Source organism: Eptesicus fuscus, chromosome 14, assembly GCF_027574615.1.
Source record: "Eptesicus fuscus isolate TK198812 chromosome 14, DD_ASM_mEF_20220401, whole genome shotgun sequence".
NCBI lineage: Eukaryota > Metazoa > Chordata > Mammalia > Chiroptera > Vespertilionidae > Eptesicus > Eptesicus fuscus.
Window position 1 is genome coordinate 25,221,011 of NC_072486.1, and position 22,543 is coordinate 25,243,553.

General features: G+C 40.5%; 1 protein-coding gene across 4 annotated transcripts in view; it reads right to left on the minus strand.

Moving 5' to 3' along the window:
• Positions 1-22,543, minus strand: part of DYNC1I1 (dynein cytoplasmic 1 intermediate chain 1) — a 246,102-nt gene that overhangs the window by 48,595 nt on the left and 174,964 nt on the right. For all 4 annotated transcript variants that reach the window (XM_028156766.2, XM_028156777.2, XM_028156775.2 and 1 more), the window contains 4 exons: positions 15,280-15,426; positions 10,884-10,997; positions 8,281-8,414; positions 5,031-5,175 (listed from right to left, as the gene is read on the minus strand). In XM_028156766.2, coding sequence (XP_028012567.1) covers positions 5,031-5,175; positions 8,281-8,414; positions 10,884-10,997; positions 15,280-15,426 — 540 coding nt within the window. The remainder of the gene's footprint in view (positions 1-5,030; positions 5,176-8,280; positions 8,415-10,883; positions 10,998-15,279; positions 15,427-22,543) is intronic.

A 22,543-nucleotide genomic window follows, 5' to 3' on the forward strand; every position in this document is an offset into this window, starting at 1 on the left:
CAAACTGGTGACCTCTTGGTTCTTGGGTCAACATTCAACCACTGAGCCACAGGGCCAGACTAGAGGACCTACACTCTTTATCTTCCCCACCCTGCCCCCACATCTCAATTAGCACACATCTGATTGTTCTACTATTCATTTGGACTCTCCAATGTATTGTCTATAATATGCTAAATAATGAACATAACAATACTCTTTTCTACACATGGTTCTATTTTAACTCTTTATCCACCGAAGCAAGGGTCATATAGTTTATTTACTTTACTTTGCTTGCATGAAGTTAAAATAAAATATGTTGATAATTAAGGTGATGAAGAAAGTTTCTATCACTATCAAAAATGGTTGCATTATTGTAATTAAAATAAAGTTATGCCTTTAATTATATTGCCTTAAGTTTCTGACAAAAAAGGAATCTGCCTCTATTACCAAAACAAAATTATTTATTTTCTCTTATTCAGTCAATTAAGCTAATGAAACCAGAAAATAAATCATTTTAAAATTTCAAGATTCTATAATACTATTACATAGGTTAATTTTCCACCAATAATCAGTGTGGCTATTTGATGTTCAAGAACTAATCCACTCTTTGGGGACTATTCAGAAGCCCAAAACTCCAAAATATTCAGCATTATATTCTTTCTTCAGCCTTTCCAAATCAAAAGTTCAGTCTAATCTTCATGGAAAATTTAAATAAAACCATATATGAAGGTATTTATAATATTAAGTTTTCAAATCACAAAGAGAATTGACAATGACTGCATTTTCTCCAAATATACTTTTTCTATTAAACTGTAGTGTTCCTAATATCCTGTGTAGAAAAATTTTATTTTTTAGTCTTGATTTTAAAATCACAGTTCTCTCTTTTTAAAACAGTGTGAAGTGTTATTGTCAATCACATTACTTATGCAAAGTGGATGATATGAACTTTCCTATGGGCTTCAAGATTAGATTCATTTCACTCAATATGCTAATTCCAGTATAACATTCTCCCTTGGAAGACAGATTTTCTTTCCTAATATTTTATCTCTGTGTTAGATATGTGAATTCTTGGTCAGTGGAATGTACAAAATTTTCCTGTTGTTTGGCTTTCCTTTAAATTTCCTTTGGTTATCTTTTTTGAGCTATACTTATTTTTATGCACAAAGTATCATATTGAAGCCACATTTTATTTTTATTTTTTTAATTTTATTTTATTTTTTTTCAATTTTTTTGACTTCTGACTAGTTCAAAATATTATTTCTCTCAGCACCAACTCTTTCTACACTTTGGCGGATTCTTCCTTGTGTTATTTGATTTACAATCTGCTATGATTTGAATGTTTGTGGTCTCCCCCCCGCCCCCCAAAAAAAAAATTCTTATGTTGAAATCCCAATTCCCAAAGATGAGAATAATAGGAGGTGGGAACCTTTGGAAGTGATTAGATCATGAGGGTGGGGCCCTCACCAATGAAATTAGTGTCATATAAGAGACTCCACAGAGATCCCCAATATCTTTCAAAAGAGGGAACACAGTGAGAAGGAGTTGGCTATGAACCAGGAAGAGAGCCATCACCAGAATGCGGCACCTTTATCTCGGGCTTCTCAGCCTCCAGAACTTGGAGAAAAAAATTCTGTTGGTTATAAGCCACCCAGTCTATGATATTCTGTTATTGCAGTCTGAACAGACCAAGTCATAATCTTAAGTGTGAAGGTATCCCTACCTCAATTATCCAGTATGTCTCCACTAACTTTCTTCTTTTGTTTAAATGATCAGAGGACTCCAAGTGACTCAGTGAGTTTAAAATAAAGATTACTAAGGTAGCCATTTTAGTCAGAAGGGACTAAAATATAATTACTCATCTCATTTTTTTCTCTGCTCTGCACCTATCTGAAAATTCTTTATTGTCAACAAGACTAAAATTAAAAAAAAACCAAAGCCTTATTTTCCACTATTTCCAAATCAATATTTATATTTTCACTTTGCCCTTTTATTCAAATAAAGGTTATTTCTAGTCATAGTCTTGCAAAAGTGATTAGTAATTTTTAGAGATGATGCGACCATTTCCTTTAAATTTTATGCATGTTCAGATTAAGCTGAGGAGAAAGACTAGCCAAGTGTAACCATTGTTCCCAGTATACCACCACAAAATGCCATGATAAATTTGGGGTTTCAGATATACTCACAGTACAACCCCCTCACCAGAGCAAGTAGGGTATTAATTAGATCAGGAAACCTGGTTGGGGTGTGGGACACCGGTTTTCATTTTCTTGTCTGAACCCTGAACCCTAGTTCCCAAACACAACCCTCTGACTTCACTGAGAGGAGAAAGGAGGGACCCTCAAAACAATGGAACTGCCCCACTTAGTTCTGCCAGATGGGGAATTTGAAATAAAACTTCAAGTTGGTTTAGAGCACAGCTCTCTAAATTTTAGCAGTGTCAGGATCATCAGGATCACAGATTGCCCCAGACTTTTTGATGCAGAAGGTCTGGAGCGATGCCCAGAGAATTTGCATTTCTGATTAGTCCTAGGTAATGCAGCCCATGACGATCAAGGGACACACTTTGAGAACCCTCTATCTAGAATTATAGAGAAGTGGTGCATCTCCCATACCTGAATTTGTAGACCTGCTATAGTCATTTGGGGACAGGTTGTGGGCAGCTTTAAATGTCAGATTCAGGAGGTTTCTGAAGACCTAAGAGATTCAATGATGGAGATTTTATACAATTTCTAGTGCTCCTGTACAAGTTAAATTAGACACCACCTGTAAAATGCATCTTTGATATTTAGCACCAATTGCTCCTTAAGTCTGTGATGTTCAGACATCCTCTGGAGTCAGGGCTATGTCCCATCTCTTGCAAGACCTGGTCTAAGCCTTTCTCCTCTCCCTGCCACATCCCAGCTCCCATCAGTGTTAGCAGAGAAGTGTACTTCTGACCTCAATGAGAAAATAGAGACCTGCTCTTATTCTCCACTTCCCCTCCACTTCCATTTAGCTAAACCTATCCATAGTCTTGCCTCCAGTCTTAGCTGTGTCCTGCCTCTTCTCCCCACCCTATCCCCACATGGACACCTCCTATCACCTTTCTCAATTTTTCAGACCACCCACTATCAATCTACCATTTTCATTGGCTCCTTCTCTGCAAGCTACCAACATGCTCAAGTTTCTCCAAAAGTATAACCAAATCCTTCCTTGGCCCAGTTGTCTCTGCTAGCCATGCTCTATCTCCTTCCATTCATAGCTCAGTGTCTGAAAGAGGAGCCTATATTTTCTGTGCCTGCTGTCTTCCCTTCTCACTCTGCAAAGACAGAGCCGCAGTCTGTCCCTACTGCTCCACTGAAGCTTCTCACTGAGGTCAATGCCACCTTCCTCTTGTCTTTCCAATCTATGTAATCCTTCCAAACCTGCAGCATCAGTAGCTCCAAGACTGTGCCCTGGTCTTCTTCAAATTCACATTCTACTCATAATTTTCTCCCTTGGACTAACTATATACTGATCACTGTCATAACTATATTTTTAATTCATTCTTGCCCCTGAGCTCCAATATTTTTTATTATCTTTTAGGAATTTCCAGACATGCTCCAGACTAATTTTCTACCCCATTTTCAGCCTCCTCCTCCTCCTCCTCTTCTCCTCTTCCTCCTTTATTTCCTGTTTCCATCACTGGCACCACCATTCCTTCACTCACATGCCTAAGGCAGAAATATCAGAATCGTCATTGACTCTCCTCACAAATCAAATCAATTGGTCACCATGTCTGCTGGATTGTTTCAGACCTGTGTTCTCTATATAAGCCACGCCCCCACCCCTGCCACTGCCAAAATTCTGGTTCTTACGTGGATGGTCAAACCAGCTTTATAACTGGAATTCTTGCCTCTAGGCTGTTTTTCATACAGTTAAGAGCCAATTCTGTCCCCTATACACAGTTCCTCTCCATTAATACCCATGAAGTACAAACAAAAAGAATCCCAATTTTTCTATTTCTTGAGCTGTTACTTTAAATTTCCTTTTCTAGTTTCACTTTTCCTGTTTGTTTCCTAAATATTCCTCTTTCTCTGAATTGTGTCTTAGCATTTCTTTCAAAATCCACTTCTTGGAGTGTACTAAGCACTGCTATACTGGCCCCTAATAAGTGCATACCTACAATCCAGTGAGCTCTCTCTGCTTCTGTCCCACATACCAAACTGCCTGCTGAAGATGGCCAACTGTGCCCCAGGCACCTTAAATTCCTACCGCGCAACACTCTTCCCTAACATGCCCTTCCTGGCGTTCTCCAGTGCAGTGAATGCTGCCACAAATCTCCAGTTGCCCAGTCATACACCTGGGTTTTGTCCTGACCTCATCTCTCACCTTCCTTGTATCAAAATCAATTGCCAGTTTTTGAGGTTTCTATCCCTTAAATGGTTCTGAAATCCATCTACTTCTCTGCATCTCAAACTACTGATCTGTGCCACTGTTCTCCCTGCACAATTACTGCAGCTACCTCCTGGGTGGTTTTTCCTTTATCATGCTCCCAAACACGGTCAGAATTACCTTTGAAAACACAATAAAATAGTGCCATTTACTAGCTTTAGTCCAAAGACTAAAACACAAAAACCCCAAATCAAAAAACAAAACCAAGTCCCAAGTCATATTATTTCCATAGGTGAATATGTATGTAATGAAGGCCACAAAGCTTAGGGCAATCAACACTAAACTGACAGCAGAGGTTACCTCTGGGGAGAGGGGTGGGATGATAAGCAATGAAGGGGGTGTCATACTAGTAGATGGGGTTAGTGTTGGTGAAGGAGAACTTCAGTTTTTATCCTTATTAGAATTGTTTAAATTTTTACCATTAGAGTGTTTTCAGTACTGTATTGTTTATATATTTCAAAATAAATAAAATAGACCAAGGAAAGGAGCCTTGAGGCAGATGGGGCTCATTAGCAAGTTGTTCTAATTCCAGTGCCATGTCATCACCTGGAAGAGACCTCCGATTCCCTACACCTGCCCCTCTGGGAGCAAAAATTGTCCTCTGTGTTACCTGAGAATTTCACTCCAGGAATTCTTACCTTTGTGGTCCACAGTTTGACAGTCCAGTCAAATGATGACGTGACAAACAGGTGTGAAAAGTCCACGGGGCCCACTGCCATGTGGCAGTTAATTCCTGTCACTGGCCCTTGGTGTCCTTCGAAGACCTCACCGATCCCTGCTTTGCTGCACGAAAAACCACACATGAGCAGAGTTTCAGGGATCTTTGCAACATTTTGGTTACTTTAAAAAACGAATTTGTCTCTGCATGACTACTTCCCAAAGATTTACACCACCAAAGTGAAACCACTTTCACCGTATCTTGAGAGAAAGAAAATACTAAACTACTTTTGGTAATTAAAAAACAATAGCGTGCAATATAATCTTTTTAACCTTCAGAATTTAAGATAAAATTCTTTCCAGGCCCCTATTATATCACACACTAGTCTGCACACAATCATACCCAATGAGAAAATATAGCAAAGTGCTGTATGTTAGAAACCCATGTGCTGTGACAAATACGTAAGGATTGTAGAATCTAAATATGATGTTACTGAGAGTAAAAATGAACTGAGTTATTAAACCATTTGGGCGTCTGGAGCAGCAATAAACGTCAATGTGCTGAGCAAAACGTGCAATCACGAGCCGAGTGCTGCAGCGTGTGGCCCTGCAACAGGCACCCAAACGGTGCCCAGCGACACTGCTAACAGCAGTTCCCCACGTGACCCTTTACGTCTGTGCTAACGAACACGAGGAGCTGATCTTTGAAGTGGCCCCTGGAGAGGCTCCACTTGCCCTTAACGGCATCCTGAAAGGGTTTATAGGGTGCAAACTGAGGACTTGGTTTAATTTATGGAAGTAGATTTGCACCTTCTCTGAGTTAGGCCAAAAACAGAAATCCCCCCTCTTCCCCGTAGCCCTCTATGACCCATTAAAAATTACTACAAAGCCAAATGCCTGCTACTTTACAACTTCACGAAGATCTGTGCTTTCTATTTCAGATGGATGGGCCAGTGTGAGAGCTCAATCAAGTGTGCTGTAAAAAGATACGTGGTGTGTGCCACAGACACCCTTCTTGTTTTGAACTACAGTGCATATTCTGTTTGTGCTTGGAAAGCACAGTAGCCACCGGACAAAAATATTCATCATGGAAAAGGTTACTCACATTACAGAATCCAACAAATAAATCTGCAAGTTATCAATGAACAGGCTCTATAGCCTGCACAGATAATTAAGGTCCTGGATTAAATCAATGGAACCTACGCCCTGTTTGCTGATGGTAATAAATGTTCAGCCCAAGCTACGACTCCCGTTTGGCCCACTGCTCTACCGTGCCTCTCTCATGCCCCCTATGACGCTTTACCTGTATTGCAGAGGGTTGTGTGTTTACCTTGCCCACCATCATCAATTTCTTGAAGCTAGGAGCCGGGTTTAAAGGATGTTTGCATGCCCGGCAGCATCTAGCAGTGCACTCTGCTCAAAGTAGGTGTGCAGTGGATGTTTGCATGAATGAACAACGTTATCAGAGATTTTTATGCCTTGATAAGTCTTTAATGCATGGTTTTAGCCAGTTTTGATGACATAGGACCATTCGACATGGAACCAGGAGGCAGATCTTCCCAGTCATCTTTAAACCATGTGAGCAAGGCAAATACTGCTTGTTACTAAGTGCAGAACAGTAGGAACATCGCAGCTCGTATTGTGTAAATGGAAAAACCACATAGCTGAGCCATGGGTGCTTGTTACTTCTACAAATCACACACACAGGAGTATGAACTTGGAACAGTTTGTGGTTCCTCATTACATCTAAGTAGGCAAGGATGAGTGCAAGAGATGAAAAATCACTCGAATTAGAACAAAAGTGAGAGAAATTATGCACCAAGGTGAACACAGTGAACCTTTCAAAAGATGTGAGGCTACTCATTAAGTCTTGCATGCAATTTTACAATCTAGTCTAAATTACTGGATTCCACTTTACCCTGATGGCTTTCCAGGGGGCATTGGACAATCTCTCAATCAAGACAGAGTTCTTAGCACCTGGAAACTTCATAGTGGCTTATGTATCTCATACTATTCCAGCCTCTGTGACTAGGAGAAAGGGCCCATAGGGCACTGCTCTATAGTATTAGGATATTGCTATTTCTTTATTCCCCATATAGATTTTTAGTTCCCCAATTTAGTATATGCCAGGCACCAGGTAGGGAATCGATGATGAAATCTAAATAGTGTAGTAAGAGCAAAATGGCAAATGAATGAGTAATTGAAATAAAATGAGATTAATATTATTGTAGAAGCATACATAAAAATGTATAAAACTAGAGGCCCAGTGCACGAAATTCATGCATGGGAGGGGGTCCTCTCAGCTCAGCCTGCACCCTCTCCAATCCGGGACCCCTTGGGGGATGTCTGACTGCCGGTTTAGGCCTGATCCCTGGGAGTCAGACATCCCTCGCATAATCTGGACTGCTGGCTCCTAACTGCTCACCTGCCTGCCTGGTCGCTCCACGCAGCCTGCTGTTGGGTCATTGTGTGAGGGCGTCCCAACCAATTTGCATATTACCCTTTTATTAGTATAGATAGCAAGTCTATCTGACAGCCTCTAGTCCTATCCCATTTATTCTACTTTCATTTCTCCATAGTGGGTAGCATCTTAAATCCTATATTTACTTGTTTATTGTCTTTCAAGCTCAACCAGAATATGAACTCCACGTCTGCTTTGTTCCTACCGCATCCTCATGATGTAATGGTGCCTGGTAGATGGTAGGTGCCTGGCAAATATTCCTTGAAGGAATGAATGAATAAAGGAGTGAAAATTCTGTGGCAGCATAAAGGAGGGAATGGTTTCCTTTGCCCAAAAGAGTTTGGAGAAGATTCCATGTGGCATGAGCTCCATGCTGGCTCTGGAAAATGAGGAGGAATTATCCAGGCCAACAGGAGAGACACGCCAGGCCAGGAGGAAGAAACTGAATGTACAAACTCATGGACTCTTATCCCTACTGGGTGCGTGGTTGGAGCCTGAAGGCTGAGGCTGAAAAGGGGCAGGGAGTCCGGGTCTTACATGGTTTGCTAAGAAGCTGGGGACGTTTTCCTCAAGGCAGTGTGAGCCATCAAAAGCTTACAAAAGGCTAATGACCAGAGCACATGGATGCTGTACGATCCTCAAGACTTGAGGTGGGGCTTGCATCTCTTCAGAAATACCTCGCGCAGAATGCAAGGTGGTTATGACCCTGAAAGCGATCACAGACTCTCTCGGAAATGAGGCACACGTCATTGGTAAGCAAACAAAATCACCTTCCGTGGCGACAGGCCGTGTAGACCGTACCCTCCTCGCTGCCAACCACGAAGTTATTGACGTCTCCCGTCGGGAAAGCCATTCCGGTAACAGCCACAGGCTTGGACTTATTGTACACCAGCTCCATGCTCTCCTACCAAAACACGACGCGGTTACATTCCCTCTGTCAACTCCTCGCCATGCCAAAGACAGCACGGAAAAATCATTTGGCCAAATCATCTGTTTGCTTTTCACACAGCGTTACAAAAGACCCCGGCTGTGCCAGAAGCCGTGCGGGACTGCCCCGCCGCGGGCTTCTGTGTGTCTCTGGTTTCAGGCGGCTGCGTTTCATCAGCGCGGCTGCTGCTGAAGTCGGGCAGAGATGACAGGTGAGAATTTTAAAACTAATGGTGCAGAAACTAAAGATAATACTGTAATGGTTACACTTGTCAGCCCCAGGCTTTAATAAAACACACAATACCCTTGTATTTACAAACATTTTCAAAATCAATTGTTCGTGAGACGACGCATGTATTAATATCAGATGTACTCAAGCCCATTTGTCAAAGCCAAGTGTGTGTCCTCCACGGACTGAAACCAGAAAGTTGTCACTCAGGTCAGAAAAAAAACAGATTTCCACCGGGACTAGATTTCTTCCAGGGTGGCCACTTGGTGTACAGGCTAGAAGCCTGCAAAGAACAGCCTTTAAATAAGGGTTTAAAGCAGTAAACGAGAGTCTCTATTTTATCTAAAATTATTTTTTAAATAGGGAACTAAAGTGCATTTTAAAACACATTCTGCTGAATCAAGTTTAATGACAGGGAGGAGTAATTGTGACTAATATCCATGAATGTTTTTGCTATTTACATCAAACAGCCTACTATGTGCACATGAAGTAATTTAAAAATAAATCATTCTAGGGGATCATGTCATTATAACTGCTTGTGAATTTATTCCTTTTTTAAAAACAAGTAAATCATGTCAGCTCAGCCAAGGAGTCCATAAATGGGAAGCGCATGCTCAGAGTCTGGGCAGCACAGACCATGTGCTCACACGACGTGCTCCCAGTACTGAGATCCACAGAGTGAGTGCATCAGTGAGGGGACCCTAGGACAACATAAGACAGGAAACTGGACCATCCAATGGTGTGCTCCATCAGCAAAAGTAGCGACAGGGAAGGTACAGTCTCTTGGTCTCCCACTCCAGACAGAGAGGGACCAGGGCTCCAAGAGGGTGTCATGCCATGAAACCCTCAATCTGTGTATGGAGACAGGAACACGTCACTGGTAAGAAAACCATGCAGGCATGGTAGAACTAACAAAAACGGTCTTGTAGCCCCTGCACCACTGGTTTTAACCAAAACAAATGCATGTTTAATCAGCAAAATGGGCAATTAAAAATTCCTAATTAGAGAGTTGGCTCTTGTATCTGTTTACAATCTCCATGCTTTTAAAAGAACATATTGAGAATTTTAAGACAAAGCCATAAAATACCCACCCACACACAACTCCCAACTTACATAATATTAAAGTCAGCAAAAATAGAGTAACTTAAATTGTAAGATGCTTATTAGCTCCCCTCTCCCCAAAAAGTTATTAAAAAACTTTTTTAGCCTTTGTATTCTCTACATCTGTATTTTGTTGAGACTTCTGGGAGGTTCTTTATAGTTTCTACATTTCCTTCCTTATGTATCTTGAGACTTCCATGTTTTCTAAAACTGAGAGAGAGACATTCTTGGGTCATTCATTGTTCCAGGAAAGGGAATAGGAATATTAAAATTGAGAATCATCTCTTAGATATCTTTTACAATTTTCTTCATGTTTCCTCACATTTTTTTGTCAAAGGCTATGGCAATAAATTCTTCTCTGTTATTTTAGCTGGAAGAGAGTTAAATACTTTTCCCCCACAAAGAAATGTGAAAATAGTGTGTGTACATGTTTGCGTGTGTAGGTAGTGTCTTCCTGTGTGTATGTATACATACACATATTCTGAAGGTTGCCTTCAGATGCCTCCACCCATCCGTCTCTTGCCTTCTATTCCTTTGTTTGGTTCCCATTACTGCAATCAGCAGTGGTCTGAAACCTTTGGAACTGTTTCATTTTTGACTTCTCGTTCGTTGAGCAAGGAATGGCAGGAGCCATACTAACAACATTCCAGAGGAGAAAACAGATGGTTTGACAAATTCTTTATATACACAGGCGGTCGTCTAGGCAATGAATACAAGGAAGGGCCTGCGTGTCTGTTTTGCCGGGATACCTCTTCTCAGGGGGATTGCTCTGTAGAGCTCCCGCCTCCTTTGCATCTGTTTAACAATTCCGTAGGGTAGGTACAATTCATACCACAGGCAACTTCTATAATTACTATGCTTCAAAGTGGATTATTTCATTTTCACTTGAAACTGACCTAAGGATTAACGTCTTACAATAATTACATGATTTGTGGTAAAGGAAATGGGTTTTGGCTTCAAGAGGAGACTGCTGAAAGCAGGCCCCACTCTTTCAAGTGCATCCATTGGTTTTAGCTCCTATAGGATGTGAGGGTTTGGCTTTTCGGAACTGTGTTCCATTAGGCAGGTATCTCTTTTAACCAGGATGCTCTTCTGTGTAGGGGAAAACAAACCCACCTGTGGCGTTGAGAGCATATCCAGGCTCCAGGAACACATTTTACCATCAGTAGAGACGGTGATGAGGTTATGAGCATTCTGGGTCCCAACAACATTTACACAGTACACGGGATGCTGCGAAAACATAAACATGGAGGATCAGACACCGATCCAGGAGGAAATGCTTACATTTGAGTGTTAAACACATTACTCCAAAACAAGGATTAAAGGGGAACAGAATCCTACAATAACACCAGCCTCAGGTCATTTGCCACTTTGGATTTGAACCTGATTTCTTTCTAAAAGCCCTGGCAGCAACACATAGTATTGGAAACGCAAAGCCTCCCTGGGCTCAGTCAGCTGCAGTGCAACAGAGCTGAAGGAAGCTACATAGAGCAAATGAGGATTGGCGGGTAGAAGCCATGCCAGAGAGGTGAATCTGGATTGCTTGAATGAGTCTCCACTGCACAGCTTGGCTTCTGAGCTCACCAAGAGTGATGGAAAAAGCCAGTCTTCAAAAGGGGAGAACTATTGGCTTTTGGAAAGAATACGTGTTACTAAATCTGGAGTTGAAGGCATTACGGTCATAGTGCCAAACATTTGTTAACATTCTTTATAAAAAGTGGTTAATATTCATCAGCCTTTTTAATTTGAGGGAGAGATGTTGGTGGTGAAAACCATTGGCACAATGTACCTCGTGAGATAAAATTAGGTTCTTTTATGTTACTGCAAAATCTAAGAAAATGATAGATTTATTTTTCAAAACATCATTTGCCATAGTATGGAGGCTTAGATTTAGCCAGGACCTTGAGAAAGGTCATGCATACACCCCAGGAGTCATAAGAAAGATGCTCTCTCTAACCTTCTGTCATAACTCTAGTAGGTTACCCCACTCTGTAGAATCCTAAACAGTAGCCTAAAATCATTTGCAGCTGCACATTAAATACTAAATGGAAGGTTAGTCTGAGCAGAACCTAGCAGCAATTTGGGTTAGATTTCAAGCAGCTTAGCCATCAGTGGCCAAACCACAGCTTAGTTGATGCTTCTCTGTGCAAATAGCTGACAGTCTAAGTCTTACTCTTGATGAGTTACTGTCCATTATACCTAGCCACAATGACAATGAAACAATCTTTAATATTGGAAAGTTGATATTATATAAAGAATGGTTCCCAAACTGTTATTATCATATAAACTCCTGGTCAGAAGGGACCACAATAATCATTTAGGCCAGCTGCTCATCTGCCTTTACTAAGAAGTGGTCCAAACTCTGCTTAAACACCTTTCTTCAGGGTAGTTAGTTTTAGCACTAATTCCTTCCACCAATGGGGTAAAGAAAGCTCAAAGAGATATTTTCAGTACAGTGCCCTCTGGGATTATACAGGTCAAGTCAAAACAATATTTAGTTTGTTATTATGCCCTCCTCCCTCAGTCTTGTCTTACTTAGACTAATCATCACCAATTCCTTCAATTGCTCCTTGAGTACCTGGTTTTCAATACCTTCCCCATCCTGGTCACAATCTTTTGAATATGCTATATTTTGTTTGAGTGCCTCTCAACATTGGAGTTGTGAGAAAAAATACTACCCATACTCTGACGGAGGGAATCTAGAAATCCAGCGAGTGCTGAATTGTCACTTCTCATGTGATAAAAAATACGCCTGTATTAATGCATCTTAAGATTACATTTGCTGCTTTGGCAATCACATCATCTCTTTTACCCAGTTGATGGACAGTCAACTAAGTCTCTATGTCTTTTCCACACCATATTTCTACAGAAACTTTCCAATGAACCAGCTCTAGTGGATCTGGCATGAGAGATCTGAAACTGAATGTTATCCTGATCAGGTCCCTTCCTATCAAAGGGCCTAACTGGTGGGGGGACTGTGGACGATGCTTTTCCTCAAGTCTCTTCCGGGGTGTGTGTGACCTGAAGCAGTATGCAAACGCAAGCCCTGAGCCACACATCCTACAAAGCTCTGCACGAAAATCAAGTGGGAGAATGGGTGAAACAAATTCTCACCTAACAAAGAGCAGAATTAGCAAAACTGAAGAATGGTAGACAGAAAAGGACAATAATCATATGTGAAATATACAACAGAAAGAAACAGAGGAATGACCAGGAAAAACAAACAAACAAAAAAATCTCAATAACACCGCCAACAGTATAGTGGTTACCAGAGAGGAAGGTGTGTGGGGGGAGGTTGAAGAGGGTAAAGGGGGGTTAAATGTGTGGTGCTGGAAGGAGACTAGACTTGGGATGAGCACACGATGCAATATACAGATGATGTATTATAATACTGTACGCTTGAAATGCTTATAATAATCTTATTAACCAACGTCTCCCCAAATTTTTTAATTAAAAATCCCTGAAGATGGGAAAGCAAGTTCCAAACAGTGTTATGGACCTCAAACCTACCTAGGGTTTTTCAGCAAGAGTCCACTGGTTTGGTTTTGTTGTTGTTGTTGTTAGCCATGGAGCATCAACACAAATCACCAAGACCCTAATGGACTGGGACTCCCATGAATGGGTATAGTAGGGAAAAAGGCAGCTAGAAGAATGTGTAAAGCCAAATGCCTAGAGGAGGAATATGTATGGTAGGCCCTCCCTGGCTTTAATCAGTACTACTGGCCTCTGCTTTCATGAGTAATAAAACTCAGTTTAAAAGAAAAGAGAGAGATGTAAAGAAACCAGAACAGAAGCAGACACGTGGGCATGTCTACTCATACACAGACACAGACATACACAGCTCTACTTAATGAAAAGAAAAAAGCAATGGCAGAACTCACTTTTCCTGTTTAGATGCCAGATTGTTTTTATTTATTTTAGGAATAAACTTACTGTGTGGCAGAAGGCTTTTGCTTTAATTAGGATTTCCTGTTGTCTCAAATACATATGTGTGGTGGGTGTGAAAGGAAATTAGTTAGTAATCTGTGGTGGACCTCTTTTTCCTTAACCACTTTTGATCCTGGTACCAATCAGCCAGGCATTAGTGGAAGTTGAAAGACAGTCACAAAATTGACTGTGTACTTTTTAAGCTACGGATTCAACAAAATACAGCAAAAGAGAAGAAGAAATTGTTGTTTTATTTTCTAACAGAAATAATGTCATTGTTTGGCAATAATTGTCTTTTCCTTGTGATGCTCACATCCTAAGCTATTTGAGAAAGAAAGGTGAATTCTTTGGAAGAGCTCCTGGATTTTGGTTCTCCCCAAAAGCTTATTGCTAAATAATCTAACATTTGGCTTTGTAATTTTTTGAAATTTCAGAAGGTATGCTCGCAAAGACACCAGATAGACACACAGAGCCAAGAAGTGTTTTCACGCTTCTTGAGCAAACACCTGTGCCAAGCTCATCTTCTCGTGGGTCACAATTTTCTGTTATTAGTTTGGAGAAATGGGGTAGGATTAGCAATTTTCCAAGATCCCCAAGAACTAGTTTCACCTGCATGTGTCTTGGGCCCCAGTCAATAAGAATTAAGACTAACTTGGTATTTGTCATTTCCCATTGTCAATCTTACAAGAGTGGAAAAATTTTCCTCTTCATGGCCTAGCTGAAACAGCCAACAGTCCTTTTCTAAAGCAAGAGTGGTTTTGAGGCCAGCCGATGAAACAAGTGAGGCAACCACATTAAGGAAACTGAAACAATAGTAGAGCTGTTTCCTTGGGCATAATTTGGGCATTTCAAAGAAGGAACATCAGTTACCCTGAATGTCAAGGTAGCAAGGATTGATGGAGACATGCCTGTCTTCCCATTCCTCCTAACAACTGCTAAATACACCTGTCAGTCTCTTAAAGGAAATGACAGAGTCGTTGTCTTCCAAACACTATACTAAACCTCTTCTGCTAAATTATGGGTAATGGTTTTGAGATGTTAACTTTTAACCTTGGGGATTATTTTGTCACTGCAGACTTCACTGTTGAGACTTACACCACGGCATTCCAGAATTTAAAGCCACAGCACTCCCTCTAATCACAAGTGGAAAAGGCCTATTGGCAAAAGTCTCATGTGCCATTCAGAGACATGAAATGCTTCCTCTTCATGGGCTGTTTGAGAATGACTTTCTATCTTAACATGTAAATGTGACGGGTTTGTTTAGGGAAACAATCTAACAGATGCCTTTTCTAAAGTTTCTCCCTCTGTCCATTTTTAGCTTGAATCCACCCTCACAGGTAACCTTTGGGACATCCAAAGAAATCCTTTCTGTGTGTTAAAACTTGAAGAATATTGAGAGACTTCTCTAAACCCAGTGCTTCCTCCGCCTACTTGGCACTCGGCTTCATTTTAGTCAGTCAGGATACAATCTCTAAACATTAGATATGTGGAACTTGGAGTTACTGAAAACATTGTACTTTTGTCAGTTATCCCTTCTTTCAGGGCTTTGATCTCCAACAGGGGATGTGACAAAAGCTCGACTTACTGTGTGTGCAGCAGCTGACAAGGGTGTCCGCTGCACTGGCGTCCTCCGATGACTGCGATTATCCCACAGGACTATCTGGCCCGAGTACGTCCCACCAACCACCAAGTTGGGATGGAACCGAGCAAAGCAGACTGACATCACGGAGGACTGTGAAGAAAAGCGGAGAGAGGAGCACTGTGAAAGGCTTGGAGAATGCTTGCTTCTTCCTGAAGAGAAAACAGTTCATTACATAAACTCCACACGTTCTGGAAAACAGAAAGCAATGATGAAGTGCAGCGCGAGTAGGACAGTTTGTACACAGACTTTCCCTTGAGAGGGTGGCCAGTGGTTACCCCTTGAAACTTGAAATCTGAAGTCCTGGCCATGTCATCCAATAGGCATAAAACCTATCTGATGCACATCACTGCTTTGTGGTCTGGAAAGCTTGCTATATGGACCTTTCCCATTGACCAATAAAAGTGTGTCAGAGCTAATATTAATTCTCCATTTCACAAAGCCATCCTCTGCTTTGAGGTCATGGCCACATCAAGTTATACTATGTACAGTGTTGGCAAGGCTTTGGAGGCTTTTCATCATTGCTTTTTCTGTTTTTGGCTTCGTGTAGACTTCTAGGAAGCGAACTGACCTCAGGCTGATCCAACCGGTTCCTCCTCAAATTCCCTCGCCTCCCATGAGCATTCTCCTGACCTTTACTCTGCCCACTTCAGACAATTCTTAATGTTATTCTTTGCCTATTTTAACAAACAGTCAGAAACGGGTTTCAGTCCAACTCTGCCATGGCCTGTCATAGCGTCGTGAGTGTGGTTTCTGAAATTCCACAAAAGACTACTGGGCACAACATTTTATAGGAAATTGCTTCGTGGAGACAGAACCATGATATACTTAAAATCAGACAAGTTGGCTCGTCCACATCAGCTCAGAAGTCCATTTTGTTTCCTGCAGCGGTTTCCATGTTTGTGTTTATGTGCGGAAGTTACTGTTTTTAGTAAATACATTTCATCCCTTCAATAAAATTCAATAAATGATCTTACGTGTAAGAAGGGCATTGTATCAGGCATGACAGGAATACAAAGGTAGTCACTGCACTCCCTGAACTTGTGCCCTGGTAAAGGAAAAGGGCAGGCAGGCAAAGTTGCTGCTAATCCATCCATGCCGGGCCATGCCTTTGTATGAAACCGAAAAAGGTGCCTCTGCACAGACACAGTCACGCAGGTGGAGGGTGCCATGGCAAGCGGAGTAAGGTGAATTTCTGTCCCACGACACTCTGCAAGTGAATGTGGTACATGCCATGACTAAATCATAGGCGCACATGTGTGATATGGGGGAAGATGTGTTTTAGCTAAGAAAGAGAAGAGAGGAAAGTGGAAAGGGCAGGATAGTTAGAAAGACCTCATGGAAGGACATGTATATGAAGTATGAACATTCAACGAAGAGAGAGGAGGCCAGCTCGTATGGCTCAGTGGTTGAATGTCAACCCAGGAACCAAGAGGTTGCCAGTTGGATTCCTGGTCGGGGTGCATGCCCAGGTCGTGGGCTCCGTCTCCAGTAGGGGCATGCAGGAGGCAGCCAATCCATGCTTCCATCTCTCTCTCTCTCCCCTTCCTCTCTCTCTCTCAAATCAATAAAATATATTTTAAAAAACCCCAAACAAAAAAACAAGTGGAGAGGGAATAAAAAACAAACAAACAAATAAACAAACAAACAAACAAACAAGAGATGGATAATGGGAAGGAAAGACTAGAGGCACCAAAATAGAGCCTGATGAACAGCCCACAGTCTGGTTTGGCTGGGAAAGAGGTTGCATGGAAGAGGCCAGTAGTAGGACATGTGACTGAAGAGGTCACCTGGGCCAGACAAGACAGGGCCTTGAGTGGCAGGCACTATTTGGGTTTCTTTCTGTGGACAACAGCAAGAAATCATAGCTTTCTGAGCAACAAAGAGGATCAAAGGTTGTATCTGACAAGCCAGCAAAGAAGTGATTGGGGAAAAAAAATTATGACCTCTTTCTGACTGGGAAGCTAAACACCCATTTCTAAAAAAATCAGATCTGCTACCAGCCTAAGGCTTTCTAGTCAAAAACAGTCTCAGACACTCTGAGGTAGATTAAAGAATGTGGACTATTTTTCAATGTCATGTTTTCCTAGTTTGAATGATTTTCAGTTCCAATTCCTTGAACACGTTTCAATGGAGAACATGCATGTGTGCTCCAATCTGGTTTTCATAAAGTTCAAGAATAACTCTCAATAATGATACTGAATTAAAGAAAAAGAAAATAATGCCGGTCAGCTTCTTGTTTTACACATCCCACAGAAATGATTCTTAGTTTTCAATTGATGAAATTCTTATGTTGCTCGAGCTATGTTGGAAACGTTTTCTTTAAAGCTTCAGAAAGACTTAAAATTATCCAGGTGGTACCAACAATTGAATTTACCAAAGCTCCAATCAATATGGACAAAGGAATGTCATTAAATTAGAAAAATCCAGAATTCGACCACTTGATTGCGTCTGCATTTCAGTTAAATCCCAGCAAATACTGCTCCAAAACTTATACAGTTTGTTGAGAGACTAAACTAGGGAAAAATAAACAGTGGGGGTATTTCTACAAAACTGAAACACCTAGTCGGCAATCACCTAGACTCCAACCCCACAAAGTGAGAACTCTACTTCCTACTTTTTCATTCATTCGTTTGTTTACTCTTTATTCATTCATTCATCACAGTGAGTGCCCACTAAGTGCTAACCCAATCACTTCAAAAATTTGTGAATGTCTCAAAAGCCCTCATCTCAAATTCAGAATTCTATCTACATTTGATAAAATGTCAAATTAGTGCTGAAAAAGAGTAACAACCCCTGGGGGCACTAGTGTTCTGCCACCAGGAGCTACTCTGTTTTACTGCAAATCAGTCTTTCCAATATCTCCATGAGGAATGGAGTGGACATACTTACTTTATATTTGAAAGATTAGAAATGGAGGAGTAGTTATGTGACTCAACATGCTCACTTATTGTTAAAGCTTAATACATTAATTATACTAAATAGTCTATGTGTTATAGAATATATATAAAGGCTCAAACCAGATCTCCAGGGTATGCCACATTTGACATGCTATCATTCATATGGAAACGTTAAGGCAGTATGATCTCAATTATCTAGATGTAACGTTTAGAATTCGGTCATTTCTTGAGATTTTTTAAAGTGCCCTGATGTTTGATGTAATGGTGGCAAATGTTTGGATGACTGACTAAATTTTTTATTTTTCATCCAAATGTTTAGGTTCCTTTTGGACAGTCCCACAACTCAGCACTGATGGAGAACTCAGCTCCTCTTCTAATTTGGAAAGTATGCATCAACCTCCTAGGAGCAAAGTGTCTTGGAAAAAAACTCCTGCAACCTCCGGCTATTCAGACAGCTACTGATCTAGTTGTTTCTGCCAATTGTCATGGAGTTTATAGATTGTCAGCACAAAGAGCAAAGGATGATATTGCCCTGTCAGTTACAGCCATGGCTAAAGAATAAAAAGGCATTCCAGAAAAACTGATTGACACTAAAATATGTGCTTTTTGTTGTTCTCCTTTTTAACAGTACAGTTTCTGAGGCATATTCTATGAAAAGCATTAATAATATCATTTTTACACAATTTAATCATTTTCCTAGGCATTTAACATTTCATATTAATTCAGTTATTCAGTGTTATAATAAAGCATTATTAAATTACATGATTAATACAATTTAGACAAACAAAATCAACTGGAAACGAGAAGTTTCCCTACCTTGTTATTCTTGGCTCTATAAAAATCTCTCTCTCTCTCTCTCTCTCTCTCTCTCTCTCTCTCTCTATATATATATATATTTTGTAGTTTTAACTTTTTATCTATTTTATTTTATTCTTTACAATACTAGAGCCTTAGAATTACTTTGAGAAATAATGTATGGCCTTTATACATTCAAATCAAGTAGTTTACCCAAGTGGAAAAATAATGATCAAGTTGACAAGAATTTTTGGATGATGCTATCTAATCAAAGCTTCCCTCACTCTACATTTGAACTCTGTTTTCAGAGGGCCAGTGATTTCATTGATGTGGCCATGCTGACCAGTCAACTCAAGAGCCCAAAAATGCAAGCTCAGATGTTAAAGGCTTGATGTAAAACTGATGAGCCTGACCGACTATATTAAAACTAGTAACACCCGAGGTATAATTCCAGGACAAGTAGCACATTTTGATGATTTGCATACTGTATAGTTCCCGAAATTACGACAAGTAAGGCATAGGCTATGCTTTCAGGATCAGGCCATCTCTAGTGACCATTTTTGGTGTCCTCTGCAGAGGTGGTGCCCCTCTTTCCCCATATTGCACATGTCCACTTGAACACGAGTTAACCCAGGAAACTGGGTTCCACACCCTCACCATCCATTTTGAGACAAGGCAGTTTATTTTACCCCATTCACCAAGGGAATGCCTCTGAAAGGAGACGGGTGGAGACTTCACTTTCAATGTCTCCCTCCGCTCACTGCACACCACTGTACTCAATTGCAGTCGGCTCAACCCCTTCTTAAGTGGCTGTGGGGGCTGTTTTCTATTTTATAGAGCTAATCCAGACCAGCTTAGGGATGGTACTTTAACCACAGGCCCAGCTGCCTAGGACAAATCGCCTTTGGCCGTCGCTGGCTGAGCAGCCGGTCCCCTATGTTCACTTTTGATCTGGTTTGTCCTTCTGTGCATGGCACTCAGCCCACTCCCTAGCCATGATGCCTGGGTGAGAGCAATAGGGGTCTTGCATTCAAAAGTATCTCCTATTTCAAGTACCATCTCTTCTGGGGAGACGATGGTCCCCGGAGAGGGAATGGCCATATTGTTGCCATATGCTGTTTAATGGTGGCTGACATTTTGCCTAAAAGCAAATGCCTAATTGTCAGAGGGCTCTGAGGCAGACAGATCAGATGCTTCTGGCTACTAGTGAGCTAGTATGTATTTCTGCAAGTACCTAAGGAACTCACATGGGAACACATGGAATTGGAGAACACTGCTGTCGAAAACCTCTCTTCTAGGCAAGCATGTAGCACCAGGCATCTGACTGCATGCAAGGTGTAAAGGTGCTAAAGCCAACCACAGGAGTCATAAGCCGGGCACTGAACTTGAATGGAGATGAAGGCAAAGGGTTTTGTTTCCTTCTGAGCTCTCCTTTCCTTTGCCTAAGTTTCTATCCCAGGTGCACATGTCATTCTAAACTCTAAGAAGAGTGGCCATCTACTGAAAGTTATCACTCCATTAGAAATTAACTTGCATGCTACTTCTTGACGGAGTTTGTATTAAAAAAAAAAAGAAAGGCAGCTCATTCTAAAATTTGATTTCCTAAAGATTAGAAACCAGTCATTCTGAGACTTTTCTTAGAATCCCTTGCAATTTTCATGCCTTTCAATATTGAGGCTATCGTGTGCCCAGACCTGTGTGCTGAGAATACAAAAGTTAGTGATCAAACCACACTGAGATGCCACTTCACATCCACTAGGGTGGCTGTGATTGTTAAATGTTCACATGTCAATTATACCTCAATAAAGCTGGGGGAAGAAAAAAAGGAAAATAACAAGTGTTGGTGAGGATGTGGAAAAACTGGAACACTCATACAATGCTGATAGGAATGTAAAATGAGACAGCCACTCTGGAAAACAGTCTAGAAGTTCTTGCAAAAGTTAAAACAGAAAGTTAACATATGACCTAGCAATTCCACTTCTAGGTATATATCCAAGATAACTGAAAACATATGACTAAACAAAAACATGTACATGAATGTCCACAACAGCATTATTTATAGTAGCCCCAAAGTGGAAACAACCCAAATGTCCATCAACCGAGGAACAGATTAACAAGTAGAAAATCCATTCAATGGACTATTATTCATCAATGAAAAATAATGCCGTACTTGATAGATGCTATCACATGGATAAACCCCGAGAACAGTATGCTAAGTGAAACAAGTCACGAAAGACCACATAGTATATAATTTTATTTATATGAAATGTCCAGAATAGGCAAATCCATAAAGGCAGGAAGTAGATTAGTGGTAGCTAAGGGATGGGGGCCTGGAGAGAATGGGGATATAGGATTTATTTTGCCGGGGGGTGACAAAATTTCTGGAATTAGATAATGGTGATAGCTAACAACTTTGTGACTATACCAAAACCACTGAATCGTACACGTTAAAAGGGTGAATTTTATGGTATGTGAATTATATCTCAATTTTTAAAAAAGTTAGTGTGCAGACATGGTTCTGATCTCATGGGGTTTATCAATATTTTGTTATCTTCAGGACAACTGTCTGGACCATTTTGATCACTCTTCCCTCAAAGAATTATTCAATCCTCTTTACTTTCCCTGGAAAATCTTCAGTTTCTGTGCCACAGGAAGCACTGAGGTGGAAAGGTAGGGTTAACACACTCTGGGTCCCCAGAGCTGACTTCTTGTTCTGAAACCTACTAGCTTTTTTTTTTTTTGGGGGGGGGGGGGTTTTTCAATTTATTTATTTATTTATTTAAATTTATTTTTCAATTGTGGTTGATATGCAATATTTTATTTTTTCCAGAAGTACAACATAGTAATTAGACATTTATATACCTTATGAAGTAGTCACCCTGATAAATCTAGTACCCATCTGAAACCATCTATAGTTATTACAATATTATTGTCTGTATTCCCTATGCTGTACTTTACATCCCTGTGACTGTTTTTATAACTGGAAATTTGTACTTCTGAATCCCTTTCACTTTTTCACCCATTCTCCCAATCCCTTTCTACTTGGCAACCATCAATTTATTCTCTGTATTTATAAGTTTGTTTCTATTTTGTTTATTCCTTTTATTTTGTTTTTTAAATTCTACATATAAGTGGAATCATGGTATTTGTCTTTCTCTTTCTAACTTATTTTACTTGACATAATACCCTCTTACATCAGTGATATTCAATTGCAGTGTGCCGCAATACATTTTTAAAACATTTAATACCTGGTTATTTAGTCAGAGGAACTGACCTCTTTTCCCTTAGATTATCAAATAAAGCAATGACAACAGTCAACACAACAATAGCTGTCTGGTGTGAACAAATCAAAATTACACCTATTTTTTGGTCATATTAGCAAAAATATGCAATTTTTGGTGTGCTGCAGAATTTTAGTAATTAGTTTATGCATGTCATGAAATAAAAAAGGCTGATAATTGCTGCTCTGGGTCCATTCATGTTACTACAAATGGTAAAATTTCATTCTTTTTGAT